The sequence below is a fragment of the Nicotiana tabacum genome, chromosome 19 (assembly GCF_000715075.1).
Source record: "Nicotiana tabacum cultivar K326 chromosome 19, ASM71507v2, whole genome shotgun sequence".
In the NCBI taxonomy this organism is placed as follows: domain Eukaryota; kingdom Viridiplantae; phylum Streptophyta; class Magnoliopsida; order Solanales; family Solanaceae; genus Nicotiana; species Nicotiana tabacum.
In genome coordinates, this window is record NC_134098.1 from 151,255,864 (window position 1) to 151,270,362 (window position 14,499).

General features: G+C 33.1%; 1 protein-coding gene across 3 annotated transcripts; it reads left to right on the forward strand.

The window, feature by feature from the left end:
* Window positions 1–4,051: 4,051 nt before the first annotated feature.
* LOC107761146 (protein DETOXIFICATION 43-like) lies at window positions 4,052–13,083 on the forward strand. 3 transcript variants are annotated; one of them, XM_016579321.2, is made up of 14 exons: window positions 4,052–4,167; window positions 8,987–9,113; window positions 9,233–9,354; window positions 9,707–9,982; window positions 10,111–10,292; window positions 10,514–10,649; window positions 10,801–10,897; window positions 10,978–11,078; window positions 11,414–11,577; window positions 11,708–11,779; window positions 11,859–11,975; window positions 12,071–12,166; window positions 12,291–12,412; window positions 12,663–13,083. In XM_016579321.2, the coding sequence occupies exons 2-14, from the start codon at window positions 9,037–9,039 to the stop codon at window positions 12,730–12,732; spliced, it is 1,632 nt and encodes a 543-aa protein (XP_016434807.1). In that variant the 5' UTR covers window positions 4,052–4,167; window positions 8,987–9,036; the 3' UTR covers window positions 12,733–13,083. The 3 variants fall into 3 exon arrangements, with proteins under 3 accessions (XP_016434807.1, XP_016434809.1, XP_016434808.1); XM_016579323.2 differs by having other exon boundaries at window positions 4,062–4,167; window positions 9,018–9,113; XM_016579322.2 differs by lacking the exon at window positions 4,052–4,167 and adding an exon at window positions 8,713–8,814.
* Window positions 13,084–14,499: the final 1,416 nt, after the last annotated feature.

Sequence of the window (14,499 nt, forward strand, 5' to 3'; positions counted from 1 at the left end):
TATGTATTTATTTTCTTATTACCTTAAAGTTTGTGGTATAAAAATGCACTATAATTACACGAAGAAAACCTGCATGGCTAGCCATGGCTTAGGTTTGACTAATATTTTGAAGACCCTTCAAATGCTGGATTGGATCTATAGTCCACGCCAGTTGGGCAGTTTCTAACTTTCAGAAAGTCTAGTACTATTATAAGTACTTTGTCAACTATCTGTTTAGGTAATTCTACGAAGCGCTTTAGCTAGCGTTTGATCATAGATTCTCAAAATTTTTTTGAAAAATCTGATTTCGGTAAAGTTTGGTTTGAAGATGAAAATGTGTTTGGACATCAGTTTTCAAAAAAATATTTCACTTTTTTTTTTGAAAAAACATGAAACATGACTTATAACCAGAAGTTCTAAAAACTATCACAAATACCAAACAATACCTTCATCAATAACATTCATTATCATTATCACAAACCATAGTTCTAAACATAAATAAATTTAGTACAAAATTATCATTTTTATAATGAACTACATAATACACCATCAGATGACTGAGAAGACAAAGCAGCATTGTTATAAAATATTAAATGGTAGACTCTTTTATAAAATACAAAAATTTGGAGTAATTTTAAAAAATATAATAGTAATATTTTGGGCCTTTTGGGATTTAAAAATTTGTCAAAATATATATATATATATATATATATATATATATATATATATATATATATATATATATATATATATATATATATATAGAGAGAGAGAGAGAGAGAGAGAGAGAGAGAGAGAGAGAGAGAGAGAGAGAGAGAGAGAGAGAGAGAGAGAGAGAGAGAGAGAGAGAGAGAGAGAGAAGTTGTGAGGCTGGTAAGAATCGATTCATGGTTAAAATTCCAACACCAATTCAATTCTTACTTTCACAATATATAATTATAGACTAATGTCTATTTTGCTTTCCCCTCCCTCTTGCTCTTCCCTCACCTCTAGCATTAGTATTAATCATGGTAGTTTCTCTCCTTCCTCTAACTTTTGCAACATGCCCTCCATTTGCTTCCCTACCATAACGTAGATTATGTATTTATTTTCCTATTACCTTAAAATTTGTGGTATAAAAATGCACTACAATTACACGAAGAAAACCTGCATGGCTAGCCATGGCTTAGGTTTGACTAATATTTTGAAGACCCTTCAAATGCTGGATTGGATCCATAGTCCACGCCAGTTGGGCAGTTTCTAACTTTCAAAAAGTCTAGTACTATTATAAGTACTTTGTCAACTATCTGTTTAGGTAATTCTACGAAGCGCTTTAGCTAGCGTTTGATCATAGATTCTCAATTTTTTTTTGAAAAATCTGATTTCGGTAAAGTTTGGTTTGAAGATGAAAATGTGTTTGGACATCAGTTTTCAAAAAAATATTTCACTTTTTTTTTTGAAAAAACATGAAACATGACTTATAACCAGAAGTTCTAAAAACTATCACAAATACCAAACAATACCTTCATCAATAACATTCATTATCATTATCACAAACCATAGTTCTAAACATAAATAAATTTAGTACAAAATTATCATTTTTATAATGAACTACATAATACACCATCAGATGACTGAGAAGACAAAGCAGCATTGTTATAAAATATTAAATGGTAGACTCTTTTATAAAATACAAAAATTTGGAGTAATTTTAAAAAATATAATAGTAATATTTTGGGCCTTTTGGGATTTAAAAATTTGTCAAAATATGGATAAAATTTATGTGAAAGTTTACGTTTGGGAATTTTTTATTGAAATATATGAGAGAGAGAGAGAGAGAGAGAGAGAGAGAGAGAGAGAGAGAGAGAGAGAGAGAGAGAGAGAGAGAGAGAGAGAGAGAGAGAGAGAGAGAGAGAGAGAGAGAGAGAGAGATAATATCATATCGGTAGTTGTGAGGCTGGTAAGAATCGATTCATGGTTAAAATTCCAACACCAATTCAATTCTTACTTTCACAATATATAATTATAGACTAATGTCTATTTTGCTTTCCCCTCCCTCTTGCTCTTCCCTCACCTCTAGCATTAGTATTAATTATGGTAGTTTCTCTCCTTCCTCTAACTTTTGCAACATGCCCTCCATTTGCTTCCCTACCATAACGTAGATTATGTATTTATTTTCCTATTACCTTAAAATTTGTGGTATAAAAATGCACTACAATTACACGAAGAAAACCTGCATGGCTAGCCATGGCTTAGGTTTGACTAATATTTTGAAGACCCTTCAAATGCTGGATTGGATCCATAGTCCACGCCAGTTGGGCAGTTTCTAACTTTCAAAAAGTCTAGTACTATTATAAGTACTTTGTCAACTATCTGTTTAGGTAATTCTACGAAGCGCTTTAGCTAGCGTTTGATCATAGATTCTCAATTTTTTTTTGAAAAATCTGATTTCGGTAAAGTTTGGTTTGAAGATGAAAATGTGTTTGGACATCAGTTTTCAAAAAAATATTTCACTTTTTTTTTTGAAAAAACATGAAACATGACTTATAACCAGAAGTTCTAAAAACTATCACAAATACCAAACAATACCTTCATCAATAACATTCATTATCATTATCACAAACCATAGTTCTAAACATAAATAAATTTAGTACAAAATTATCATTTTTATAATGAACTACATAATACACCATCAGATGACTGAGAAGACAAAGCAGCATTGTTACAAAATAATAAATGGTAGACTCTTTTATAAAATACAAAAGTTTGGAGTAATTTTAAAAAATATAATAGTAATATTTTGGGTCTTTTGGGATTTAAAAATTTGTCAAAATATGGATAAAATTTATGGACAAACATATATTTGTCAAAAAAAAATTGAAAATATTTTGACAAAATCTATGGCCAAACGGGTCCTTAATTAATCCGAGTTTGGATAATATTTGGTTAAATTTGAAAAAAGAAAAAGAGTATTATTTATTGTTGAAATTAATAGAAAAAAATAGTTTGAAATTTAATATTGAGTTTGGACATGAAAATTCACTTGAGTGGGAATTACTATTTCGCTTGAAATATTCCTCCAACCAAATGACCAATAGTTTAATATTACAGTAATATTTTAAATACTGAAAGTTTAGTTTTTGAATTAAGATAGTCCCTGATTTCATAGTTTATGTCCTGATCTCTTATCACAAAAATACTTTCAAATTCTACTTAATTATAAAAACCCGTTTGGCCATAGATTTTGTCAAAATAAATTTGGATTTTATTTGACAAACACATGTCTGGTCATAGATTTTGCCTACATTTTGGTAAAATCTCAAATCCCAAATCCTAAAACCAGCTCAATAGCTGGTTTTGGGCCAAAATATCACTATTACATTTTTTAAAAATTGCCCCAAACTTTTATATTTTATAAAAGAGCCCACCATTTATTATTTTGTAACAATGTTGCTTCGTCTTCTCGGTCACCTGATAGTGTATCATGTAGTTCATTATAAAAATGATAATTTTGTATCAAATTTATTTATGTTCAGGACTATGGTTTGCGATAATATAATAAATGTTATTGATAATAGTATTGTTACGTATTTGTGATAGTTTTTAGAACTTGTGGGTATAAGTCATGTTTCATGTTTTTCCAAAATAAATTTGGGAAATATGTTTTGAAATTTGATGTCCAAATACATTTTCATCTTCAAACCAAACTTTACCCAAATTATATTTTTCATAACAAATTTGGGAATTTATACCCAAACGCTAGCTAAATCACGTGAATGAAATAATATCAAGCCAAAACCGACTAGTGTAACTTTTATGGGTTTAGGCGAACTTGCTTGTATTACCTTGTAGTTATATTAAAAAATTTGATAAATATATATAAATATTTAATTGTGAATCGAGTAACTAAAATGAGTTGAATTATGAAATCAGAACTCATAAACTTCAAATTAACTCCGTCAAAAACTAAAAGTTCAGAACTATTAAACAAACTTTGCTTCGAGTAATCACTTGAAATTGATTCTGCCACTTTCCCTATATCCCCCCCTCTATATATATATATATATATATATATATATATATATATATATATCCTCTATAAATAGAAAACCAAATGAAAATAAAGTGTCAGCAAACAGAGAAGCCGGTGGACTAGCTAGAAGAGGGCCTGCTCGCTTATCATTTGTACATTTTCACTTCCAAAGAAAGGTATGTCCAATATTAATTCTTACTCCATCAACTTCTATTTCTGCTTGTTACTTTAATTAGTTGATGATTACAAGGAGTAATGAACTACTTTTAATATGACTTTCCTATCTCTATTTCTCGCCTTCTTCTTTCTTCCCCAACTCTTCCTTCCTTTGAAGAATTTGTAGGTATTTCCAGTTTTGCTGCCATTTTCTTTTCTTTTCTATTTGTCCTATGTTTTGTGGTATATATATTTGGTTATATCCTCATGCATTACCTTGTTGCCCCCTCATGAAGCATCATCATAATCCATGCATTTACACCAAAGATTCTTGTTAGGCAGCATCTCGCGTTCATGCAAGGTGCGGGAAGAGTCGCAACCCAAGAGAAAGTGATGTAGGCAGTCTAATCTAATACAAATATTAGTGGCTGAACCCGTAACTTATAGGTCACACGGAGACAACTTTACTGTTGCTCATGGTTAGGAATTCAATATTTATGAAATTTTAGTGCCAAAAACTGAACTTAAATGTCTCAATAGGGACATTAGGCAATTTCAAGCTTAAAGGTAGAGGAGAAAGAAAATTCAAATTTACTTCTAAAATCGTACAAATAATATAGTCCCAACGAACGTGATGAGTTATTTTCCGTGGCTTTGTTAGTCTAGAAAAAGAAGTGGCTATCAACAAAAAGATAGAAGTGACTAGTGCATGATGATGAGGAAAGTTAGCTGCATTAATATTAATATAGACTAAGTTCATACAACGTACTTCATTATCATTTTTAGCCGCACTTTGGAAAGTTGGATATATCTTTTTTTTTCTTTCTTTGTTTCTTCTTTTTTCCTTTTCTTTTAGTTGATTGATTGTATACTCTGAACAATTTTAGAATGCCACTACTTCTTTCGTGTCCGCCATGCACTTTCGTCACCTTGCAGTTTTTTTTTTGTTTTTTTGGTTCACAATAGCGTGACTACAAGTGGCAGTCTTTTCGACATAACAATTCTAATGTACAACACTCTATTGTCTCCACCACACAAAGTTCAAAGTTCAAAGAATGATGTAAACACTACACTTTTATGGCGTAAAAGGATCCATTGGTTAACAATTTGGACATACTTCGAATTGGTTCACTCATATTCTTTCGTTTTTGGTTTTACATCCGATTTTCAGTACCAAAGTTAGGATTCAAGCTAATTCAAGTTTTCACTGTATCAAGCCTATTAAAGTGAAAATTTTCCCTAAATATTTTTTCTATTTTTAGAATTCGAACTCGATATTTAATTTACTGATTTTACTCTTTATTCTTATGAAGTCATAAATTGGTCATTGACTTGCTTTTTGCTGGCTCTTCTTCAAAAGCAACATATAGGTAGTTAATATAAAGAACAAATAACTCGTCCACAATAGTATTGCTTGTAGCTAATATTGTCCTATATTTTACAAATTTAAGTTATATACATTGATAATGAAAAAAAAATACTATCGCTCAATCTGATAGCAGATTAGTTATTATTTTTATCATATTACAGATTAATATTTATTTACTGATTTACATGTAATTATCTAACAAGTGAGTTGATTGTGTAAATTTTCTTTACACTATTATGCACATAACTTAAACTCTACTAACTAATATTCATCCAAACCGATCACTATTTCTGCCTCATAATTAATCGCTTGTAAGATCTTGGCTTGCTGTTTTGGACATTCAACTTGTGTGTATGATTTGTCACATGATATATTAGTGAAATCATAGGTACATATATCAGTCGACTATATCACTAAATAATTAGTCGGTGGGGTTAATTATAGTTAATAATTAATGATATCTGTATGCATTAGTTAGAGAAGCTTCCTCTGTTCCAACAAAGCACTATGCAGTAAATATTCAGAAGTCCCAAAACAGAGGAAGAAAGATTCTTTCAAAGTACTGTCACGCCAAAAAATGCTGTGTCAATTATGATTGTGTCATTCAAAAAGATTAAACTTATACTCATATTTATCTTAATAACTGAAACTGATTCCATATAACTTTTTTGAATTTGTTTTTTCCTAAATACTTTGTAACACAACTCAAGCAGTTGTGACAGAAAGAGTTATACTTGCCAGAAGTCGAATGAGTACAATTTTAAAGATAAATATCTCTTGCTTTTTTATTTTGAAACCAACAAAAATCTAACTGCACTACTTTTGTTATGATACAAAGAAACAAAATATGATTCAGTGACATGTCACCAAATATTAGCTACAAATTCAGAAACCAAACACTTCTGTCTCCTGACAGAAATTGGGACCTTGTGCTTCATTTTTGGCCTCATTGATAATTACCCTTTCGATTGGTTCTCATCGTATGTTTACACGAACCAAATCTTTGTTCCTAAATAATCACCATTTGGACTGACTCTGTCACGACCCAAGCCAATGGAACGTGTTGTCCGCTTTGGCCCAACAGATTTCACGGGTTTGTCCCTTGGTCTACGGCACCTCGAGCCCCAAAAGCGTGCGTACTATGTGAACTTGTGTCATGCCTTATAACGCTCTTCACTTTCCTCTCTCATTCTGATGTGAGATTTGTCTAAGGTGACACATGTACTCCTTCTTCAGAAGCTTGTCATCCTAGAAGTATGTCAGTCTTGCTCAACCCGCCCCTCTGTCATGGGCGTCATATTTCGGGTTTTATCAGTTCTGAGCAACTAAAACTTTAAGCATGTGTTTATTCTTAGGAAGTTAGCTTCTTCCTTTTTCTTTTTCTCGCGTATTGGCCAATAAAAGTGCTACTTTCGGGAAACAAGAGATTCATGCATTTCTCTAAATTTAAGGTTGATTGATAGAATATGTTGACGGGAACCTGAAGCAAAGGTTTAAGGAAAATTCAAGAAAAATTTCGAGATCTTCGAGTGAATTGTTGTAGCACTTTTTTTTAATTGTAAAGAGAGAGAGAAAGAAATCAGTTCTACGTATACACAGCACCAGTGTTTGAACTTAAGTCGCACAAACATTTACATATCCTAGGACAAATAGTACTGCATGTTACTTGTTACCTAAGTAAACCTTTAACTCGACAAGAAGCAGCACATACGATCTCGGTACATATGAACAGAGGGGGAATGCAGCGTTTTTACTTTGAAGGTTGAACCCATAAAACGAAAATGACTAAAACTAAAAATTAAACCAGCCTGTTTGAAACGTAATATTAAACAAATAGTACTCTTGCTCTTCGAATAGAAAATCATGACAACATGTCTTCATAAACAATTTTGCATTTGTGTGATGCTATATATCTTTATTCAAAATGATTTTTGACTCTTAACATTGGATACAGGGATATGGACTCAAAAACGATATTCATAATATAGTTCGTAATTTCCATGATCTTTCCTTTCGAATTATTTCCTTTTGAATCAAAATGATTAACTTTTATACAATCAATAATTTGTAGTTAGAGTCATAGGCGGAGTTAGGATTTCAAGCTTATGGATCCGGGATTCTAATCATTTTAAGTTAGTGGATTCTAAATTAATAATTCATGCATGTTCAATTGATTTTTTAAGAGAAATACAAAGTTTGAACCAAAGTACTAGGTTCGGGCAAACCCGCTCTCGTCACTCTAGCTCTGCCCTGGTCGGAGTTGTCACTAGTTATCTTGAATCCAAAAGGCTTATTCAGGGTCGGCACACATGGACAGACACGCCTGAATCTCTAATCTCTATGTTGGTTTTCTTCTATGTGTTCTTTTCATAATAAAGATAGAATAAAAAAGTACTACTTCAAAGAACTGATATGGTTGGGTTTGACTATAGGTCTATGACCCTATTCTCTTGCAATTTTTGTAATGCTATTAATGTTATTACCAGGGGAATTTGAACTGAGGCAGGTTCATTCCTGCCTACCTTCTTCTTTGTCCATTTTGTAGTATTTTTTCATTATTTCTCTGCTTTTAACAAAATAAAAAATTAAAATAATCTTACTAAGATTATTTAATATTAGAATGATAGGGATGCAAATGGAGCGTTATAGTTGTAATCTTATTAAGCTTTGTGATTCACATACTAAGACATTATACCCACACACAAAAAAAATTACTCATCCTAACTTAATTTGAAAATGTACTCAAAATTTAGTAAAGTATAGATTTTGGATTACTCTCATATATTGGTTGGTGAACATAATAACATAACCCTTTATGGCCAAATTTTGTAGAGAAAATGCGGTTTACCAAACATTCTTATTAGGGAGTTTTATGAAGAAACCTAAAAACATTTTACTGGAAATTATCTGCTTCTTCAGTAAGAAAGGCTACAAACTTTAGCCTGTGTTTTCTTTTCTTTTTGTCTCTTCACGCAAACTCTTTTGGCTTTTTATAGCAGAAAGATGCTCAGTTTTCCGAACTTGTACATTTTTGGATAAATAAATGAATAAGGAGACTCAGCAAGCAATAAAAATTTAAAAAAAAATTAAGTAATTTTTGACAGCTTGGCCAAAAAAAAAATGAATAAGGAGAAACCACGTGTATTCATGAACTAAGCAGGCTAATTCGTGCATGCCTTTTGCTTTAAATTAACCGCATTTTCCCATTTCGTACTCACTTCCAGTTTCATTGAATTCATTTTCCTCTTTTTGAAACTTCGAAAGATCAGTCTGTACAATCATTGGTTTCACCCCTCAGGTTCTTTTTCTTGTTTTTATGTTTTCATTTCTATCCTCGTGAACAAGTAGCATGCATACGATACATACTTGAAATTGTTATATTCTTGCACCAGTTTTGCTGTACTATCACATTCTCGGTTCTCTTTTTTTAAAAAAAAACATAACATCTTTCTAATTTTTGATTATTTTAGGCGCATTAGCTAACGAGTTTTGCTCGAAAAGTGATCAAAACCAGGGAGTCATGGCTGAAGGTGGCAATGTAGCTTGTACTGAGAGAAAATGCAAGATACCACTCTTTGTTTTCTTTGAAGATATTAGGTGGAGTACCTTTTTAGAAATGTTTTTTTTTTGGTTACTTTGCTAGGCATTCAATTAGCGTAAACATATCAGGTAAGGGGATATCGCTCTAATCACTTATGTATTTTTTTGGTGTCCAGGCATGTGTTTAAATTCGACGATCTTGGAATGGAAATCCTAAGTATCGCGTTCCCTGCAGCTCTAGCATTAGCTGCTGATCCCATTGCTTCTCTCATTGATACTGCATTCATTGGTCATTTAGGTATATACGTAATCTTAATCAATATCTCATTTGTGCTGGATTCTTGTAATAATTAATATATCTGAATGCAAGCAATAGGATTTTGGCATTCAAAAGCTTTACTTGACAAAAAACGTGTAAATAATTATTTAGTCCTGAAAATTGGTTAGATACAAGTAGTTCAGGCCGAGGAAGACTCTATTTTGTCCATCATTGCAGAAAAATTGTGTCTTTTACATCAAATACAAAATGCATAATCTATATTTTGTTATTGATCAGTTTAATTTGCCACTTAGCATCAAAGGTGGTTTGCTTAATGCTGGTATCTCATTAAAAAAAAAATCTCCAATTTAATGTTGGCTTTTCATCTCAGGTTCGGTGGAAATCGCTGCAGTAGGAGTATCAATTGCCATATTTAATCAAGCCTCTAAAGTCACAATATTCCCTTTAGTTAACATAACAACTTCTTTCGTTGCTGAGGAAGACACTGTTAGAAGAATTAAAGAAAAAGCAGCAATTGCTGACTTGGAGAAAGGTTCAGAGGAGAAGAATGATACAAAACTGCCAGTAACTGATGATACTGACCATGAGAAGCTGGAAAAATGTGCATCCACAAAAGTTGAAACCAAAGAGTCTGCACCTGCAGCAGGTATACCTTGTGTTTAACTTTTACACTATCACGTCGCCTAAAAGATAACGAATAAAAAAAAATGTCATGTCAGAAATAATCTTGGAGATATTGATTTAACGGCCTGAACTGATTTTTTACCTTTACAGAATTCAAGACAACAGCATGCAAGTCTCCTGATAATCAAAGTAAAGGCAAAGTCAAACGTGTGAAGCGACATATTCCATCTGCTTCAACTGCAATTCTTATGGGCTGCATTCTTGGCATTTTGCAAACAATCTTCCTTATATTTCTCGCAAAACCAATTCTAAGCTTAATGGGTGTGAAATCTGTAAGTATTAACAATCAATCATCATCACTTTACGTTATAGCATATAAAAGAATTGTGTGATCATCTCATCTAAAAGCTTTAGTTATCAGAAGGAACACACGTTCATTGCTTAATTGTAATGTCTCGACATTATATTGTTTGCATTGGTTTCTAGCTACTTGATCAAATCCAATATCATATCTAGAAAGAGTAACATGTTTTTATCTCATCAAATTATACAGGGATCTGCTATGCTTTCCCCAGCAAAGAAGTATTTAATACTGAGAGCACTTGGTGCTCCTGCAGTCCTCCTTTCTCTGGCTATGCAAGGCGTTTTCCGTGGTTTTAAGGATACAAGAACTCCTTTATATGCTACTGGTAAGTAGTTGTAGTTATTTGGTTGCCTCTTTTTATGTATTACAATATCTATTTTGTCATTGAACCGATAGCTACTTGAAGTACACCAAAGGAAAGATAAGATAATCGATCTGACTCTTATCGTTTTTTTTTTTTTTTTTTGGTCTATCAGTTGCTGGAGATTTGACAAATATAGTTTTGGACCCAATCTTTATCTTTGTTTTCCGTTGGGGTGTTAGTGGTGCTGCCATTGCTCATGTGCTTTCTCAGTAAGTCTTTTATCAGAAACTAATTAATAAATATTGTCATTCACCCAGCTTCTAATTTCACATTGTTATGGTTCATTTAGGTACTTGATATCAATTATTCTCTTATGCAAACTGATGACAGAAGTCGAATTATTACCTCCTAGTGCAAAAGATCTGCAGTTCAGCAAATTTCTTAAAAATGGTAAGTAAATGAGTGTGTACTAGTAAAATCTATAGCAGCTGCAGTTTAGGTCGACATAATTGCACAGATAGTCGATACTGAGTATCAATTTGATTAAATGAAGGTGGTGTAAGACAAGGCATGTGTGCATTTGTTTGCTTTTAGATACTCTATACGAGAGAGGATATGTAGTACTATCAATTAATTATCAATCATAGATACATAATGTATCCTGAAGATACTGAAACGACTACCATTATTAGTATCAAATCAATAACGACCCACACAAGCCTTTAGAGCTGCACGAGCATCGCATAGTTTAAGCTGCTGAACTTTGCTTTTGTTTGCAATTGCAGGATTTTGGTTACTAGCAAGGGTGATAGCTGTCACATTTTGTGTGACGTTGGCTGCGTCATTGGCTGCACGACTAGGCACAACACCGATGGCTGCATTTCAAGTGTGCTTACAGATCTGGTTAACATCATCTCTACTTGCTGATGGATTGGCTGTAGCAGGACAGGTAAAACACCACCCAAATTTTTATCCAACAATGTCACTTTTAGAAATGAAAGTACTATATTTACAAGATATAGTAACACCGATAAACAATAAAACTTTCTTTCTGATAATCGCGATATCTTCTTTTCTAGGCAATCCTTGCTAGTTCTTTTGCTGAGAAAGACTACCAGAAGGCAAAGGCTGCAGGAGTACGAGTCCTACAGGTATTATTTAATAGTAGTAATCTTAAATCAACTTTCAAACTGAATTCCTGCCAATACTGATAGAGTTTTCATTATGCAGATGGGATTTGTGTTGGGACTAGGACTTGCTTTGGTTGTTGGAATTGGTCTATATTTTGGATCAGGAGTTTTTTCAAAGGACAAAAATGTTATCCGTCTCATAACCATTGCCATCCCGGTATGTTAAAATAATAGTACTACAAGTTTTTCTCAATTATTCTTTTCATTCTTTGACTATCTTTAACTGTTCTTTATCTTGTGCTCCTTCGCCAGTTTGTCGCTGGTACACAACCAATCAACTCATTGGCGTTTGTTTTAGATGGTGTCAACTTTGGAGCAAATGATTTTGCATACTCTGCATATTCCATGGTTAGCTTATACTACTACTACTACTAGTAGTAATATCTATTCTACTATATTGGAGCAAAAAGAGTTGAATAAATTTGCTTTTGAATCTAATTAGCATATAATGTATATATCTTCTTTTTTGCAGGTTTTGGTTGGTGCACTAACAGTAACCTGTGAGTTTGTCCTTTCCAAAAGCAATGGTTACATTGGAATATGGATTGCTTTAACCATATTCATGGCCCTGCGTACCATTGCCGGTTTATGGAGGTAATTTGTCATCTCTCTTACGTAGCATGAGAATTTTTTCTTTGATTAAGTGACGACGTAACAACAACTACTACTACTATGACGATGCCTCAATTCCAAACAAGTTGGGATCGTCTGTCCAATCTTTGTTGCTCTATTTAAGCCTGTTTCAGTCCAAGTGATTATGTAACTGAAAAAAGTCACATTTACATGTTGTGTCCAGCTATTGTGCACACTAACATTTTTGCTTCTATTTGATCAACTTTTACAGGATGGGGACAGGAACCGGACCCTGGCGTTTCCTGCGGATTCCATCATCGTCTCCAGAAGCCAAGTCATAGAGTTCCTACTTCATAGCACTTATGTGCGTGGCTATTTATATCATACATTTTCCATCTTTCTTTCCTTTGTACTTCTTTTTTTTTTCTTTTGCTTTTCTTGTACTGGGTAGAAATTGTACACACTTTCTACTCATATGTTTGTATAATAGTCTGACTTCAATGTCATTATCATATGATTTTGTAGCTATATATAATATATACATCTTTGCATACGAAAACTTTAATTGCTTTTAGTGCCGTGTCTTCATGTGACATAATTAATGTTGTACGTTTAGGCCACAGATTTAGAACGGACTTTGATGACTTTCTAATTCGTGGTTGGATCTAATAAATTTTAGAATTCTCTTGGTGACATTGTTGGATAAATTTGAGTTTATTCTAAAACTTCTTTTGTACTTGTTTGTCTAGAAGGATAATTTTAGCTAGAAAGGACTATAGAATTATCTTTTGTATCTTTTGACGAGAGGTCTATTTTTATATTTATGTTGTCACATAGCAAGGCAATTTGAAGCTGAGGCAGGCTCATTCGGGTTGAGATCCTCTAAAGAAATTTTAATGGTGTTGATTTATTTAACTTACTCAAGGACTAACTAGGGTGTAAACACCTACCATCCCCCGCATCATTACCATTGTATGTCCCCCAACATTTTCTTTTCATTCCATTACGGGTACGCATCAAAAACTCGCTATCGCATAACAATATAATAATTTACTGATAAGATAAGAAATGGGTTTATACACCTATGCTTATAACCTAATCTCTAAGGTGTCATATATCAACTTGTATCATCACTTAGTCAACAAAGAATCAATTTATTGCGTTTCAATGGCTTTTACTCACCATATATACTCCCAGCTAATTAAGCTTACCAAATGCTCATCGCTGAATAAATTAATTAGTTGCAAAATTTTGATTTGCAACTTGAACTTGTGAATCCATATTATATGTAGAAAGATATTACTTACAATTTAGTAATCAATTTCTCTAAGTTCAGGAAAGAGGGAGAGCTATTGGGTGTGTCATTTTAGTTTTAGCAATTTTGCTAGAATATGATACTAGCTTCTTAATAACGGAATACAATAATGTTTCTTATGGAGTGAAAGGATGAAGCTGGGGGACATGCAATGGTAACGATGACAGGGATGGACATGGTGTCTAGTTAACCCACATTTTATACCCTAGTTAGTCCTTGAGTAAGTTAAATAAATCAACACTATTAAAATTTCTTAGTACACGTGGCAACATCTAAAGCCCTATTGAGAAAAACTGGACAAAAGTTTACTGGAGGGGATCTCAACCTGGCTCATTCTTACTGGAGGGGATCTCAACCTGGCTCATTCGGCGCTGGGATTATACCTTGACGAATTTAATTTGCTAATCGTGCTTGCATGTAATGTTAGCACAAAATTTACACCCCCTCCCCCCCCCCCCAAAAAAAAAAAAGAAAAAATCACGCCCAAGCATTTTGCTAGTGTTGCTAACACAACTTCCAGAACCATGCAACAGTGAAATGTATTTAGCACAACCTTGTCCTATAATCCTAGGTCATCGACCAACCACAAACCGTATTGTCTCGCTCCAAAGGCTGATCCGGGATTTGAAAGTCGCGGATGCACTTTTGCATTCAGTCAAAATCTATTTTATATATAGAGTGCTATTGCTAATATATTTCAGCTTTGTTAGTTATCAGCGTTTCATCTCCTTGAGCCGAGTGTCTTTCGGAAACAGTCTCTCTACCTCTTCAGGGTAGGGGTAAGATTTGCGTA